The sequence below is a fragment of the Vespula vulgaris genome, chromosome 1 (assembly GCF_905475345.1).
Source record: "Vespula vulgaris chromosome 1, iyVesVulg1.1, whole genome shotgun sequence".
NCBI lineage: Eukaryota > Metazoa > Arthropoda > Insecta > Hymenoptera > Vespidae > Vespula > Vespula vulgaris.
In genome coordinates, this window is record NC_066586.1 from 1,171,999 (window position 1) to 1,188,647 (window position 16,649).

At 36.0% G+C, this 16,649-nt stretch overlaps 1 protein-coding gene across 14 annotated transcripts in view; it reads left to right on the plus strand.

Moving 5' to 3' along the window:
• LOC127063676 (protein scalloped) overlaps positions 1–16,649 on the plus strand; it is a 163,308-nt gene that overhangs the window by 72,209 nt on the left and 74,450 nt on the right. For 13 of the 14 annotated variants that reach the window (XR_007781447.1, XR_007781457.1, XM_050993768.1 and 10 more), the window contains one exon: positions 6,559–6,639. The exons of the other annotated variant lie outside the window; for it this stretch is intronic. Coding sequence is in view for 11 of the 13 variants with exons in the window: in XM_050993768.1 (XP_050849725.1) it covers positions 6,603–6,639 (37 nt within the window). In the remaining 2 variants the exon portion in view is untranslated. The remainder of the gene's footprint in view (positions 1–6,558; positions 6,640–16,649) is intronic. 14 annotated transcript variants of the gene reach the window in all.

A 16,649-nucleotide genomic window follows, 5' to 3' on the forward strand; every position in this document is an offset into this window, starting at 1 on the left:
CTTCTCGCGACCACGAAACTTTCTTCGGAGCTTGCTAAAATGTGAGATTAATCTCTCGACGATAGAATAAAAATTTGTGTGTTTGTGCGTTTGTGTAAGTGTCTGCGTGTGAGAAAAAAGAAAGAATTATTTTTCTTAGAATATTTATAATTAATACATACATACATATATATATATATAAATGTACAAAATCATCGTACTATATATCGTATTATTCTAATATCTTCTAATATCTTTACGTTCTATTTATTTTGTTAAATTCGTAAGGAGTAACGTAAACAAAGTATTAGATGCTTATTTTCTCATAGATTCATGCGAATTATTATTTCTAATCGTACCGGAAGGAAATGTTTTCAATACAAACGAATTCTATTCGCATTGCTATACATTCTAAATATTTGTGAACGATGAAACAATTCCTAATTCTAATGGTATCCACGAGAATCTATATATATGTAGTATATACGTAATAATAAAAAGATAATATCGCTTCGTATTATTTATCGCTTATAAAATATTTTTCAATTATTTACGTAATTAAAGTCGTAATTGATTGAGTGAAGTCGGCAATGATCGAAACACGAAGAGTAATCGAAGAGGGGAAGAGAATTAGATGGGTTAAGATATGGCTGAAATTTCGTTCGATTAATCGTTACAGAAACTGTTTTGACTCGAAAGCTTCCAGGAGGATATCGTTGCAATGATTACCCAACGCTCTTGCAAATAACCTTCAAGTTTCGCCATAATGCGTTTCGATCTTCGTTTTGTAATTCTAAGTTGAGAGATATTTCGACGATTATAAGAGTTCTTCCAACGGGTCCACGAAAATCATTAAATATTTATTCAAACAATATATAGGCCTCTCTGTGTGTGTGTGTGTGTGTGTGTGTGTGTGTGTGTTAGAATCGTCATTATGAATATCACCTTCCAGTTCAACTCGAAATAAAAAAAAGAAGATAGAAATATATCATCTTCAAATTTCAATTCCTTTTTATTTAAAGCGGTCACATATTTTTTCTTCTTTTGTTACATATAAATAGCATCAAGACATAAAATAATTTTCAAAGATATTATTTTCTAAGAGTAGCATGAAAAAAACGATAAGTATACATATTTTGACTCTCGTAGAAAAATCGCAGGATAATATTACAGTAATGTTTTATTCGCCGAATATTCTTAGACTCACGAAATCAATACAGCCGATCTTCAGAAATTTATTTAGAAGCCAAATAAAGAACACTGTAATAATCCAGATGCTTAACATACATTTACATATACATACATACATACATACACACACACACATATATGTATATATAGTTTGACACTTTCTATTTTCTTTCTTATTTCTTCTCTCTCTCTCTCTCTCTATTTTCTTTTAGTTTCAATTCCATCTTAGTTAAACGATTTTCTCAACTCGTCAAACTTGTCAAAGTTTTTCTTTTTCTTTTTTTTTTAGCTTCTCCCGTCGTTCAACTGATATAGAAAAGTGTTCGAGATCCCGTAGATCCCTTTTACACAAGAAGAGAGAGAGAGAGAGAGAGAGAGAGAGAGAGAGAGAGAGAGAGAGAGAGAGAGAATTTGAGTAGAACGAACAAGTTAGCTTCTATCTCGATAGAAGGAAAGCGATAGAGAAAGCTAGATCGTAGGAATAGTAGTACGAGTGGGTAGTATAAAGCCGGCTGCTCGATTACTCCTTGAAGTCGGCTAATTAGCGAGTTGATCAAGACCGAAAGGCCAATAGAGGTCGAGCTCGACTCGCGGAACGATTCGCAACTCCTACGTTGGATATAAACGTGCGGATACATTAACCCGAGGATACGTCGCGTGTAACGAACGTTCCCATCGGGTGCTCTTTGTCTCTATCTCTCTCTCTCTCTCTCTCGTTCTTTCTCACTCTCACTCTCTCACTCTCTCTTCCTCTATCTTCTACATGAATACACGTAAATACATACAAATACATACATATACGTCCCTTTTTCTATTCCATCAATCACAGTCTCTATCGTTTGATATTAGGTAAGTAGGTGTACGTGTGTACGTGCGTATGTATTTATATATTGATCAAATGAGATCGAAAGAACAGATATCGTTAGAAATTTATTTGTTCGAATATACTGTCTACATAGGATATATAACGATTGTTTTTCTTGTTTTTTTCTTTCTTCCTTTTTTTCTTTTTTCTTTCCCTTCCTCAACGCTTCTCGACAAATTCAACAACCGTATTCCCGATTTAACGAGAGACGACGTGAACTTTAAAATTCTAACAATTATCTACTATTTCATACGTGATCGCTTTATTGTTATAATTCGAGTGAGAATTCCTCGCGAATTCGAGTCTCGTTACTACGAATTTTCGACGGTCGAACGAAAGTTGAGTTAAACTCCGTTCGAAGGGTATCGAATCGATAAATTATAATTGAACGTTAATATCGTTACGAAGGTTCTCCTCGTAAACGAAGGACGCGCTACCTTGGTCAGGATTCACCTTTGAGATTCCTTGTCGTGCTTAAGAAAAAAAAAAGATAAATAAATAAATAAATAAATAATTAAAAATAAAAAATAGAAAGACGGACGGATAAGAAGACTAACTAAGAGGAAAAAGAGAACGAAGAAGAGAGAAAAGAAACGAAAAAAAAAAATAATAAAGGACGAACAAGGAGTTTGTCCTTCCGAGCTCGCATTCTTCAGACACACGACGACTACGACGACGAAAAGAGCCTTTATGTCACGTTACGTTGTATCTCGTCTCAAGGATTTTTTCTTTTTCTCTTTTCGTTTTTTTTTTCTTCTTTCTTTCTCTCTTCTTTTCTGTCGATAAGAAAAGAAAAAATGGAAGCCAAGCGTCACAGAAGAAAATCTTTCGTTCGTTCGTTAGTTCGTTCGTTCGTACGTTCGCCTATTCCACTAATAGCAATCGAGAGCTCGTTACGTTCACGATATACGCAGTAGTGACTTTGGCGAACGGAGAAAGGAAAAGATTTGTCGATGTTGCAAAACGAAATCGAGCTTTCGTCATGCACATGTTCCCGCTTCCTCTTTTTTTTTTCTTTTCTTCTTTCTTTTCCTTTTTTATCTCACCCTCCTCCCTCCTCCCTCTTCCCTCTTCCCTTCACGGTCACCCCTCCTTCTTCTCCTCCGACATACTATTTTCGTTTTAATTCATTTTCCTTGTTCGGTGAACGTCGGTACCCTCTATACTACGAATATTTCGCATAGAAGTAGAAAGAGAGTGACAGAGTGTATGTGTGTCTGTGTGTAAGAGAGAGAGAGAGAGAGAGAGAGAGAGAGAGAGAGAGAGAGAGAGAGAGAGAGTATATTCTTTTTTCTATTTTCATTTTTTTTCGAACAGAAACGATCGAATCGGTACACTTTTTACATCCAAGTTTTAAAAAAGAACTGTATGCGTTTGTATGTACTTGTGTTTATAGATACACATAAAAAAGAATAATCTGTCCTTTGGAAAATCGACATTCGCTTAAAACTAAGAACTAATTTATATTCGTAGCTCCTCTACGAAGTGCTTCTAAGGAATAAAAGAGCTTCGATTTTCTCCTTTGAAAAAGCTTCCTGAGAGCTTTTGAGAAAAAATCTCGTTCATTTTTCTCTATCTTTCTTTTTTCTTTTTTCTTTTTTTATTTAATAAAAAATATATATATATATATTTTTTTCTACTGCCAACAAATTCATCGAGCTTTCCTTCGTCCTTTTTCTTTTCTTTTTTTTTTTTCTTCTTCCTCCACCATCGACCTCCCCAACCCTTCGGATCAATCGATCACTCGATCACTCTCCTTTTACTCAAGCTTCTTTCTTTCTTGTTTCTTTTTTTTTTTTAATTTTTTCTTTTTTTCTTTTTCCCCTGACTTCAAGGACACGTTATAAGGCACACTTTTAAAATCGTTCAGAATTTTCTCTTAAACCAATATCAATTAAAACGAAAGAGTTTTCGTATTGCTTTTCTCTTTTTCTTTCTATTAAAATCCAAAAACGAATTATAAGTATACCTTTGACGGGACAAATTGCGCACAAACATTTTCTTTTCAATCGATGGATAATTATCTTTTATTATTTTCCTCTTCTTCTTCTTCTTTTTTTTTCTTATTTATTCATTAACCTTCCATCGGTTGTATAACTTTAGGAAATAAAAGAAATCGAAGGAAAAGAAAAAGAAAAGGAAAAAGAAAAATGTATGACGATTTTTTTCTTATTTCTTATCGTAATGTAAAAATCACTTTTATGGTTTCGGAAGATCTCTCTCTCTTTCTCTCTCTCTCTCTCTCTCTCTCTCTTCCTTCCTCTCTTTCTTCCTACCTCTCTCTCTCTCTCTTTCGATCTATTTTCGAGCACCTACGCTCACACGTCCCACGTTCTAGCGTCCTGAATTTGAATTTACGAGCACGAAAATTGATTCACGCCCAAGTTTTTTCTTTTCTTTTCTTTTTTTTTTCTTCTTTCTCCTTCAACGACGACACTTACGTGCCTTTGAAAAAGATTAGGAAGATCGATTAGGCTAGAGATTTCGTTCGGTTATATATTTGTATACGAGTACTATATCGTAGATACACACACACATTATATCCAAAATACATTCATCGATTTCTTACTTACTTACGCAACGAAGCTACGAAGCTATGATGACGACTACTATACGATGACTACGACAATGATTACGAGGACACGTGTCCGTGTGTTCTTCGATAGTATGTAGTGGTAACACCAGTGGTTAAGCGAGTAATTCGATCGTTCGATTCTCGAGAAAGGAAGGGATAAAAAGACACAAGTCGTCTGATAATAAATCAAGAGACGTTTCTTTTTTCTCTCTATATCTTTTTCTCTCTTTTTCTCTCTTTCTGTTTTTATTTTTTAACTGTTCTTACAGCTCGTGCCTGGATTCGCGAAACGCACGTAGCACGCACGGGACTTAACTCTCTTGTATTTTCGGACTCGAAGGACATCCTAAAAGATCTAAATTTAAGCGGAGGAAGAGATTCTTCTCCCTTAATACTAGTGCTCGTCTTTTCGTTCTTTATATTCGATTTGAAGTAACTCTCTCTCTCTCTCTCTCTCTCTCTATTAAACGCTGTCTACACTTTATTCATATATCACTACTTGTGATTATATCGTAGAGAGTTATTAAAACGAATTCATTTTTCTATCGATTAGTAATATACGCGAAACATATGTTTTCTTTTCGTTATTATTATTATTTTATATATATATATATTCCTCTTTAATAAACGATGTCTCCTTTTTTCACGTCTTTTTTGTTTATTTTCGTTCAGTCGTAAAAGAAAAGAAACACAAGCTCGAACGACGGAGAGAAAGAAAGAGAGACAGAGAGAGACAAACAGACAAAGAAAATAAAAGATAGAAGGGGAAACAGTTATAAATGAAATCTAATCGTCGTGAAAGAAATTGATTTAAATATCGGAGAGTCTGATTTTGATTAGTAGGTAGTTAATCGAACGTAGAATCGAACGTAGAGGTAAGTAAATAGGTTTGTACTTACGTATTTACGTGTGGAAGATTTCTTATGTAATTTTTGTCGAAAGGAGGAAGGATTAGATCGTGGCAAAAGCTGTGGTTCTCTCTCTCTCTCTCTGTCTCTCTCTGTTTCATTACCGCTTTGCTCGTCGTCATCTCCACGCTTTCCGAAGACGTCGACGAGCGTAACCGCAAAAGAAGAATCGTAATAAGAATCTTATTCGTTGAGTTTGGTTCGATTCGTTTGTTCGGTTCGGTTCGGTTCGGTTCAGTTCGATTCGATTCGTTCGTTTCGATTTTTTTCCTTCCTTCCTTCCTTCCTTCCTTCTTTCTTTCTTTCTTTCTTTCGTTAATTCGTTCGTTTCTTCGTTCTTACACGATCCTTTGTCGTTCGCATGCTCGCTCGAAACATGCCGATTTCACTGCGAAACAGAAACTCGTGTTCGCGTGAAAGTCAGGACGTCCGGCCTTTTGCGTAGCAGAACGAAGAAAAAAGAAACAAAAAAAAGAAAAGAAATATTGTGGCTCTCTTGGCACGTAGATATTTAACGATTACGTAGTTATATCGAACGAATATCTATGTATAAAAATTATTTACGATTTATTATATACATACATATATATATATGTATATAGGTGTATATATATATATATCCTTCTTATCTATGTTCTCATTTTTTCTTTATAATTTATATCTTATGATCAAACGAAAAGAAAAAAAGATCTCATTTTATGAGGTCGAACTCGTTTTTCTAGTCTAATTAAATCGATAATATTGTAATTCGTTTCGTTAATAGATACCTTTCTTTTATACATATTTTCATTATTATATATCATTATTGTAATAATGTCACGATAAATCGAGATCGATCGGACAATTAATTGATTTATTGATTTCTTTCTTTTTCTTTCTTTCTTTCTTTCTTTCTTTCTTTCTTGATTTATTTATTTATTTATTTATTTATATATTTATATCTGAAAACGCGTGAAACACGTAAAGTGTTACACGCAGATATTATTATTTGTAAATAAGATTTGATCTATATATACCTACGATAAATGTCTGCATTATAGGTGCATCCACGTCGCCGTCATCCTGACCTGCCCGAGAAATCCTCATGAAAGACTGGGAACTCAGTACTCAGAATAGCATCGGTATCGTAGACACATTAATTTTTTTATTTTTTTCCTATCCAAATAGCGCGACTATTCGAAACTTTCGCGCTTCCTTTTTCTCTGCTTCCTTCTTTCTACGAGAGTCACGTACTTACCTACATTTACCGAGTATATAAGTCTATGGTGGTGGGAGAAGGTGAAGGGTGAATTAGCAGCATGACGAGGACGCGATTGCTTTATTATTCTTTTTTTTTTTTTATGTATTTTCAATTTCTCTTTTTCTTTTCCAGTTTCATTTTTCTTTTTTCTTTTTTTTTTTTTTCTTTTTTCTTGGAGATATCTTTTTGCGTTTGAATATCAGCCTTTAGGCGAAAATTTAATTAATATTTAATTGAAACCAAACATCTTTGAAATCTATCAGATATTTACTTAAATACGAATTTTATAGCTTGATATATACAAAAGTATATATATATATATATATGTATACAGAGAGAGAGAAAGAGAGAGAGAGAGAGAGAGAGAGAGAGAGAGAGAGAGAGAGAGAGTCAACGAACTAGTCGACTAGAAATTATTATAAAATTGAGTGATATTCTCGAAATTTTAGTAAATGTTGTTACCTCCTTTAGAAAGTCAATACGAAATGATCGAATTTATAATAAGTGTACAAAACTATTACCCTCGAAAACAAAATTTTATTTGAAATCTAATTTTCAAAAAAAATCTGATCTACACACTTACACACACACACACACATATATATATATATATACACACATCTACTCTAAGAACATTAGAACGATATAAAATTTTCCACGGAACGGAGTCATTATCTCTTCTTCGTCTTCATCAACGAGAATAATCTTTTAAGTACTTTTCTACCGATCAATTCTTCCGCGAATTATCGAGACTACGCGTGGACGTAGAAATAAGAGACTCCAAAGAGAGAAAGAGAGAGAGAGAGAGAGAGAAAAAGTTGGAGGTGAGAGGAAGAAGAGAAAGAGGAGGAAAATGTCGAGACTCGTCGAACGAGAATCCCTTTCGTAGAATCCACGAAGAGAGTCGTTCTTTCGAGGCCGCAACCGCGAATTACATCGCAATTTCCCGAAATTGCGCAATCCGCGCGGGCTAATGGCCGCCGCTACTGCCGCTGCTACCACCACCGCCAACGGTGGCCCTCCGGCATTGCAGTAGGTAGTGGGGAACGAGTCGTGAAGCTTGCTGTCGGATATTGGTGGGGGAAGATTGGGTGAACGAGTGGGGCAGAAAGTAGTGATCATTAATTAAGCAAAATCATAAACTCGCAGCACCACTCTCCTCGAGTGGTGTTGCATTGATGAAAAATTGTATAAAACGCGTCGTTCTCTATACCATTACTTTCACGAATGTTAAGCGAGATATCTCGCGCACTCGTTACCTTCTTCCTTTATTTTATTTTTGTGTTCGTGAAAGAGAGAAAGAGAAGGGGTAGAATCACGGAAATCCGTTTGTTGCACCTTTCGTAACATGTTGCTCGATTAAATAACGAATATAATTTTTTTTTTCTTTCTTCTTCTCTTTCTTTTTCTTTTTCTTTTTCTTTTTTTTTAATTTATTAAATAATAAAATTCAAGAGAGGAGAAGAAACATCCTTCGTTCGTGAACTTTCGTCTTTCAAAATTTTTTAATTTTTCATTAAATTCGAATCTTTCATTTAATCGCCAACACGCCTGGCAGACGAATGGAAATTTTTATTCGTAAAATTTTTTTCATTATGATAAAAGGAAATCAATTCTTTCTTTTTTTTTTTTTTCTTTTTTTTTTTTATCGGAAATAAACGTACCATTGACCGTTCGTCATTTATAAAAAAATTTTATCTGTTCGTGAAATATCTCGAAATAGAGAGCTGAAAAAAATATATATACCTATACATATATATATATATATATAAGACTCGGATTACTTTCATAATCGTTACCTCGTAATACCGAATGTATTTTCAAGCGCGTTTCACGTTTCCTTCCGGTATTCTTTGTACTCCAATCAAATCGAATCGTCATTCAGTAGCAACCAGTTGTATAACTTGTTCCTCCTTGGACTTACGCAAATCTTCTGTTTCTTCTTTCTCTGATTCGATTACGATGCACAAGTCGAAAATAGAAAGCCATTAAGACGAATCCCTCGATAGCTCAATCCGAATTCATGCAGTATCCGTCAGTAGAACAAATCGTGCGATCGCGTTCCATTTTATTCTTACCGTTCTCTCTCTTTCTCTCTATCGACGAAGTTTGATGAATAATTTATACGATAAAAGAAACGTCATCCCGTCTCTCCATTAATTTTCCTCGTACGTTCAGCGTTCTTTAATGCCTTTTATCATATTTCATATCTAATTGCCTTTTCTACATTGATTTAACCTTTGATCCCTTTCTCGTCGATTATTTTAAACTAAGAAATATAATACGTGACTATTTTTATACGAAGGATTAGTTACAGAACTCCTATCATGTGTGATTACATATTTTTTTTTCCCTTTTTCTTTTTTTTTTTTTTTTTTTTTTAAATCGCACGATTACTCCACTCAATTACTCAAAATTGTCTTTTTTACGTTGACTTAAACATCGATACATCTTGCCGATTATTTCAAATCAAGAGACAGCGACTATTTTCGTATAAAGTATTAACGAAGTCCTTCTTACATTACATAATCGTACTTCTCGATTACACAAAATTTTGCTAAATGTTGGGAAATATTTGATGTCTAAAGATAGTATCCATTCTTTCTTCTTTTTCCTTTTTTTTTTCTTCTTCTATCGAATATTAATCGCCAACTTACCCTTATAAATATACATATATATATATTTTTTTTCTTTTTTATTAAACATCAATTTCTCTCATAATAACATCGAATTATTTATCTTTGAACGGCCGACGTCAAACGCGTTTAACTTCTTTGCTTTCAAAAGCACACTTTATATAATAAATACATAAATCGAGATCGCAATAACGAACGAAGGAAATAACGTGGGTTGATTAGGCGTGGCCCTCTGTCCCACGATTTTCTTTGGAGGATAAGCGAGAGTAGAAAAGAAAGGAAGAACAAACAAAAAGGAAACGAAAAATAACAAGAGAGAAAAAAAAATAAACAAACCAATCAAAGATCGCATTGTGCGAGCACCAATCCGCAGAAGCAATATCCGTGAAGGGATATCCATGCGAACTAATAAGAATTTATTTGCGATTCCTAGAGTTCTCTCGGAGCTCGTCAACGAGTACGTCGAAGACGGGGGAGGGGGATTTGTTGGAGAAGAAATGGAGGTGGAGAAGGAGGGGTGGGAGGAGAAACGGAGGGGCTGTTCACGGAGATAGAAAAGACTATCCTTTTTCTCCTTTTAATGTGGTATATGCGGTATATGTGATACATATGTGTGTGTCTCTCTCTCTCTCTCTCTTACACATACATTCTCTCTCTCTCTTTCTCTCTATCTCTGTCTCTGTCTCTATATCTATGCTTGCCCCGCGTTCGCTCACGCGCGCGTGTCGCAATGTCCCTTAACGACTGACGGCTGTTGGAGAACCGGTCGACCTCGATAAACCGTCGTCGTCGTCGTCATCGTCGTCGTCGTCGTCGTCGTCGTCGTCGTCGTCGTCGTCGTTGTTGTTGTCGTTGTCGTCGTCGGCGGTCCTCGGTACTCTACTACCTACTCAACTCATGGATCACCTATGTATTCTCGATACATATGTATATATGTATTATCATCATCGTCATCGTCATCGTCATCGTCATCGTCGTTGTCGTCGTCATCGTCGTCGTCGTTGTCGTCTACACATGTTGGATTTTATACAATCGGCAATGTCTATGCGTGTGCATATGCGTACGTATGCGTGTCGCATAGAATACTATCTCTAGCCAGGTACTTAGTACCTGCCTATTCGTAAAAGCTATTATTATCTCGTTATCTCGAAGATTCGGGCGGCGAGTTTCATCGAATTTCTCGATTTCTTTCTTTCTTTCTCTTTTTCCTACTTTTTTCCGACCTTGCTTTCTTTCTTCTTTATTTATCGGATTCAATGTATATCGAGTGATCCTTTTTTTTTCGTTCGTTATCGATATATATATATATATATACCATTTTTTTTCGTAACATTCTGATTTTGTTTGATAAAACTTCTTTTATTCCGTTTCACTTTATTTTATCGTTATTTTTATTATTTTGATTTATATACATATATATATATATTCTTTTTCTGATTTTTATATGGATAGAAAGAAAAGATTTATCGGTACGATCAAAACGATTCGTTTCTTTGATTTGTAAGTCATTCGACGTGGAAGAGAAAGGGATGTGGAAGAATAAGATAGAGGAAATGAAAAGAAGAAAGATACAAAAAGAAACAGAGAGAAAGAGAGAGAAAATTAGAAAAAGAGAAAAAAGGAGAATGAAAGGGTAAAATCGGCTATAACGAGACCTCCCGGGGTGGAAAATCAAGGCGATCGCGTCGGAGAGTCACGCGAGAAACGAAGTGGTTTACGCAACAAGAAAAGCACTAGACTCTCTCTCTCTCTCTCTCTCTCTCGCATTCAACCATGGCATGAGAACAGCTCTCCTCTACCATCGGACATCGTAGTTTCCTCTCGTGTCCATTTTGCTCGCGCCCATTTCTACTGTTCTTATAAGCAAGCGTTCTGTATCACCGCATGTACTCATATATACGTGCGTATGTATATAAATACATACATAGATACTTATATATATACTTGGAGATATATAAATATCATGTATATATATATGTATACCTTTATATGTATAGTCGGGAGGTCTTGCGGCGAATACAAGCCTGGACTTTCGATACGAGCGATGGATCGATTTACTCGGGGCTCCTTCGTCGCGTGTTTCACAACGACACCTTATATCCCGTTTAGAATCTAAAGAGAGATAGAGATAGAGATAGAGACAGAGAGAGAAAGAGAGAGAGAGAGAGAGAGAGATAAAGAAAGAGACGATCGGTTGGAAATAGTGTCTGCTGACCATTTAAAAAAAATCTTATCTCATTACGTTGATTACACTGATTACGCGTTCTGTTAGCGATTATTAAATATCATTCGACCGCACGATCTCCATCTTCGTTTATGCATTAGGACGAAGATAGATTCGATTTCATATTCTCAGATATATACATAATATATATACACACACACACACACACACACACACACACACACATACATATATACATATAAATATAATATTTTTGTAATAATCGTTAAGGAGAAATTATCTAGATCGATTTTGAAATCAAAATTTTTTTCTCTCTCTCCTTCTTTCTCTCTCTCTCTCTCTCTCTCTCTCTCATATACATACACCCATACTCACGTGCGTTTGTCGAAGAGTAGGTATATCCTATATGCCGTTGTTACCGATTCGTCTTAGCACACAGGCGAACGCAAAACGCTGTGGAAAATCCGGTCGAACCGGACGATCGGTGGACGGTATGCGTTCGTCGTCGTCGTCGTCGTCGTCTTCGTCGTCGTCGCCGCCGTCTTCGTCGTCTTCGTCGTCTTCGTTGCCGTCGTCGCCGTCGTTGTTGTCCTGACTCTGAGATCAAAGGCTCGCGAAGCTTGACAAAGAAACCGATCGTGGAATAAGAGGGGAAGGAAGAGGTCGAATAAGAAAAAAGAAAACATTGCTCTCTCTTTGTATATATATATATTTCTCTCTCTCTCTCTCTCTCTCTTTCTCTCTCGCAGTTGGCGAGAAGGTGTACCGCCGGTCGTTAGGACGATCGAGCTTCGAGATGGCAAAAAGGGAAAGTCGTTTGTTTGTCGAGACTCTTAATGGCTGTCTTCGAACGAGTTCGTAATTGGCGCGACTCGTCGTCGTCCCTTTTTCTCTCTGTCTCTCTCTTTCTCTTTCTCTTATTTTCTTACGTACATATATACATACATACGTACATACATACATACATCGTTTTTCTCTTTCTTTCTAGAACCGTGCCGTTCTATATTTTCACTCCCGATGTTTTTCTTAAATGTCTTGCTCATACGTACGAATTATTTTGTATACAAATCATTTTCCAATTCCAAGTAAATCTCTCTCTCTCTCTCTCTCTCTATGTTTGTCCGTCTCTCTGTTTCTATTTCTCTCTCGAGTTACGTAATATCGTTTAGCTCGATCAGTCAATAGAGAAGTTTTGTTATGTTGTTTCGTCCTTGCTACGTGAAAGCTAGAGAAATGATAAAGGACTTTGGTTATATATCTATATCTATGCTTTAGAATTATCTCAGTGTACGTGCTAACGCAGAACTGGTAATACGAAATAACTTGCGTTCTCGTCTTAGATTCAGCTTAACTTAGATACTACTTTACGTTGCTTGTATAATATCGCTTTGTCAAGGTGGACAGGAATCTCCTAATATCATTCTCTCTCTCTCTCTCTCTCTCTCTCTCTCTCTTACTCTTTACTCTGGTGATCGTGATACGAGTTCGTCGATACGAGAACAAATTTCTCGGATTTTTATCAGTGCTTTATTTTATTCGATAAGATCATCGTAGCGGATATATACTTTTCGAAGGGACACACGAAAATAAATATTTGATATTTGTTTTGAAGAGAAAAAGAAAGAAAGAGAGAGAGAGAAAGAGAGAGGGAGAGAGAGATCGTATAATTTGCAGAAAAAGAAAACCTCCTCGCTTAGCTTTAATCTAAAAAAAAAAAATTAATACGGTACCTTTATCCGTTCGTCGTGCCTTATCGTAAAGCTTGCTGACACAAAAGTGAAAGTATAAATATATATATATATATATATATATATATATATATATATATATATATATATCTGGGTACCTTGATTACTATCGCTATAATTCATTTTCTTGTTGTGTCCACGTTAGCTTGGAATAAATAAATCACTTTGTAAGTTAAATTTGATCATTTTTAGTTAGGAAAGAGGCACGTCCGTGCGAACGATTATTTGTCGATTTAGTAGATAGGTACGTAGACCGAGTGTTAGAATAACTTTCTTCTTCTATGTATGTATGTTCGTCGAAGTGGCATAAGTGGATATTATAGAACAGGATGTTCTCTCTCCGTCTCTCTGTATCTCTCTCTCTCTCTCTCTCTCTCTCTCTACCTCTTATCCTCGAGCTATAGATAACGACGGAAATTGCAGCAAGAGCACAACGACTGCAGCACCAATACCACCAATATCACCATCACCAACCAGTAACACCAACAGCAACAGTAGTAGCACGTGTACGACTCGCGAACGCGAATTATGATCGTGGTTAATGGAAATCATTCCGATGTGGGCAAGAGGCCGTAAATTTAGCGAGCCGCGGGTCTCGCCATTTCATTGAGCTACTCGCGTCGTCGGTTCAGGATGAATGGAAAAGAAGAGGGAGGATGAGAAAACACAAAGCCCGTCCTTCCGCTTGCCCGACGACCCTCGTCCGAGCTTCCATTCGAGAGAGTGTCTTTGAATACTGATCGTCGCTTTAAATGAATTCCCTGGGACGGACAATGCACGCCAATAGATATCTTTCTTTCTTTCTTTCTTTCTTTCTTTCTTTTTTTCTTTTTTCATTAATTTTTTATTATTTTTTTATTATATCATTTTTTAGGGGGAGAGAGATTATTATTACTTCTTTAATTTCTTTTCTTTTTTTTTTTTTTCTTCTTTTTACAGCATTCAAATTTTCTCATATTAGTCTTTTTTATAACATATTTTTCTTTAAGGGTAGAAAACCAATTTCTTTCTTTCTTTCTTTCTTTTTTTTTTTTTTTTTTTTTTCTTTCTTTAGTTATATTCCGTAAGCTATGAACTGTATACGTCGTATCTTTTTCTTTTTTAATCGTACGACTTTTCGATTTCGTTTGATAAATCTTACAGTTAGTTTTTTAGATATAGAATAATTCAGAATTTATTACGTTGCGCGATTAAAAAAAAAAAAAAAAAGGGAAGGAAGAGAGAAGGAAAGTACAATAATAAATAAGTTGGATGCATGACGAATGTTCCGATCGGCTATATTTCTCTCTCTCTCTCTCTCTCTCTCTCTCTCTCTTTTTTTCTCTTTTACTCTTTATGCGTTACGTGTCACTAATTATCACAATTTATTCCTCGAACGTCGTTTTTCAATGTTTCCAGTATGAGCATCGAATAGTTGTAATCCGATGTAACGCGCATAAAGTTTCATAAACGACATAATTACGTTCGATCTATGTCATTCATCACGTTCGTGAAATTTGTTCGTTGATTTCATCGTCCTTTTTTATTTTTTTTCTCTCTCTGTTTCTCTCTCTCTCTCTCTCTCTTTCTCTCTTTCCAGCCTTTCACGTTGTAATTCGACGAATTTATAATTTCACGATCGTTTCTCTACGAGTTTTATTCACGTACATGAATATATATGTGCGTCTACCTATGCATTGTTCGAAAATAATTTAAATATATAAATTTCTCTGTAATATCATACCACGCGAGGATATCCAACGGGGGTGAGCGAGGAAAAAAAACTGATGGGGTGAATGGGTAATAGTAGGTACGTGATACGAATTTTATTCATATAGAGCTTTCAAATTCTCTATACGTAATAAACAAACGAATATCTGTCTGTCTATCTATCTATATCCACATACACACACACACACACACACACACACACACATATATTTGAATCACAATACAGAGAAAAATAAAAAAGAAAGACACTGAGAGAAGGATAGAGAGAAAGAGAGAGGGAGATAAAAAGAGACAGAGATAAATAAAAAGAAAAATATAGTTAAATAGATGGATCGAGATAGAGATAGCGAGAGAAAGAGAGAAAGAGAAAGAGAGAGAGAGAGAGAGAGGAAGAGGAAGAGAGACAGAAAGAGGGAATGAGATTAAAAGAGAAGAGAAGAGGCTGACTGGCAATAAATTTTCCTGTAAATCGCTGAACTCTAGCGTGTGTATATATGTATAATATGTATGTATGCATGTACGTGAACGTGCACGAGCTCTCCTGCCAATACAGAAAGGGAATAAAGCCTGGTGGTTGTATAGGAAGAAGTGGTAGAGGGTTGAGGGTAGAAAAGGGGTGTCTACAGGGAGAACCGATTACTTTGACGCATTTCGAAGCCGCGCGCTTTATCCGGCGCGTCTATCGTTTTACGATCGTTGACGTTTCTCCTCTCTCTCTCTCTCTCTCTCTCTCTCTCTCTCTCTCTCTCTCTCTCTCTCTCTGTTTCTCTCTTTCTCTCTTTCTCTCTCGTTGGTTTTCGCTGGAACTCGATATTCGCGACGCGCGGAATGAAAATAACTTGGTCCGGCTCGTACACGGTTCGTTACGGCGTCACGAGGCTTTACGGATCGGATCGAGAGTGAAATAACGTTCAACAAGTAGGAGTAACCCTCTTTTTTCTCTTCTTTCCTTCCTTCTTTTTTTGTTCCATGCGATTTTTTTCACTCGTTCTGCTTTTTTTTTATCTTTCTCTCTCTCTCTCTCTCTCTCTTTCATCTTTTTTCTCTTTTCTTTTCGTTGTCCGTTTGCACGGACAAGGGAGAATAAACTTGTTAATCCGTCCTATCGCGTTCGATTCTTTTCTATTTTCTTTCTTTTTTTTTTTTTTTGATCCCTCTTTTTCAAGGGAGTGAGTTGGTGATAGTGATGGCGATGATGGGGAGACGGAGAGAATAGAGAGGGATTTGTACGATTTACGAATATATTTTTCATTCGTAATTCGTGATCATTCTTTTGATTGGTCATTGGATAAACGATGAGTTTTACGCATCTGTCGATGGAAATACGTATGTGAAATCGTATCCGTGATCCTTTCGAACGACCGAACTTTTTTCTTTTTCTTTTTTTCTTTTTTCCTTTTTTTTTTCTTCCGTCCGTCAGACATCATTGATCGTTGTTCGATCGCACGCGATTGTGCAACGAAGCGATTGCAACGACGACGACGAAGAATCGATGATGATCGTTTCGCGAACAACGCGGAAAGTTTTCACCTAATGAATCAGCGAACGAAGAAGAAGAAGAACGGGTTTGATCAATGCTCTTCCGCTAAAAGTGATTTTTTTTTCTTTTTCT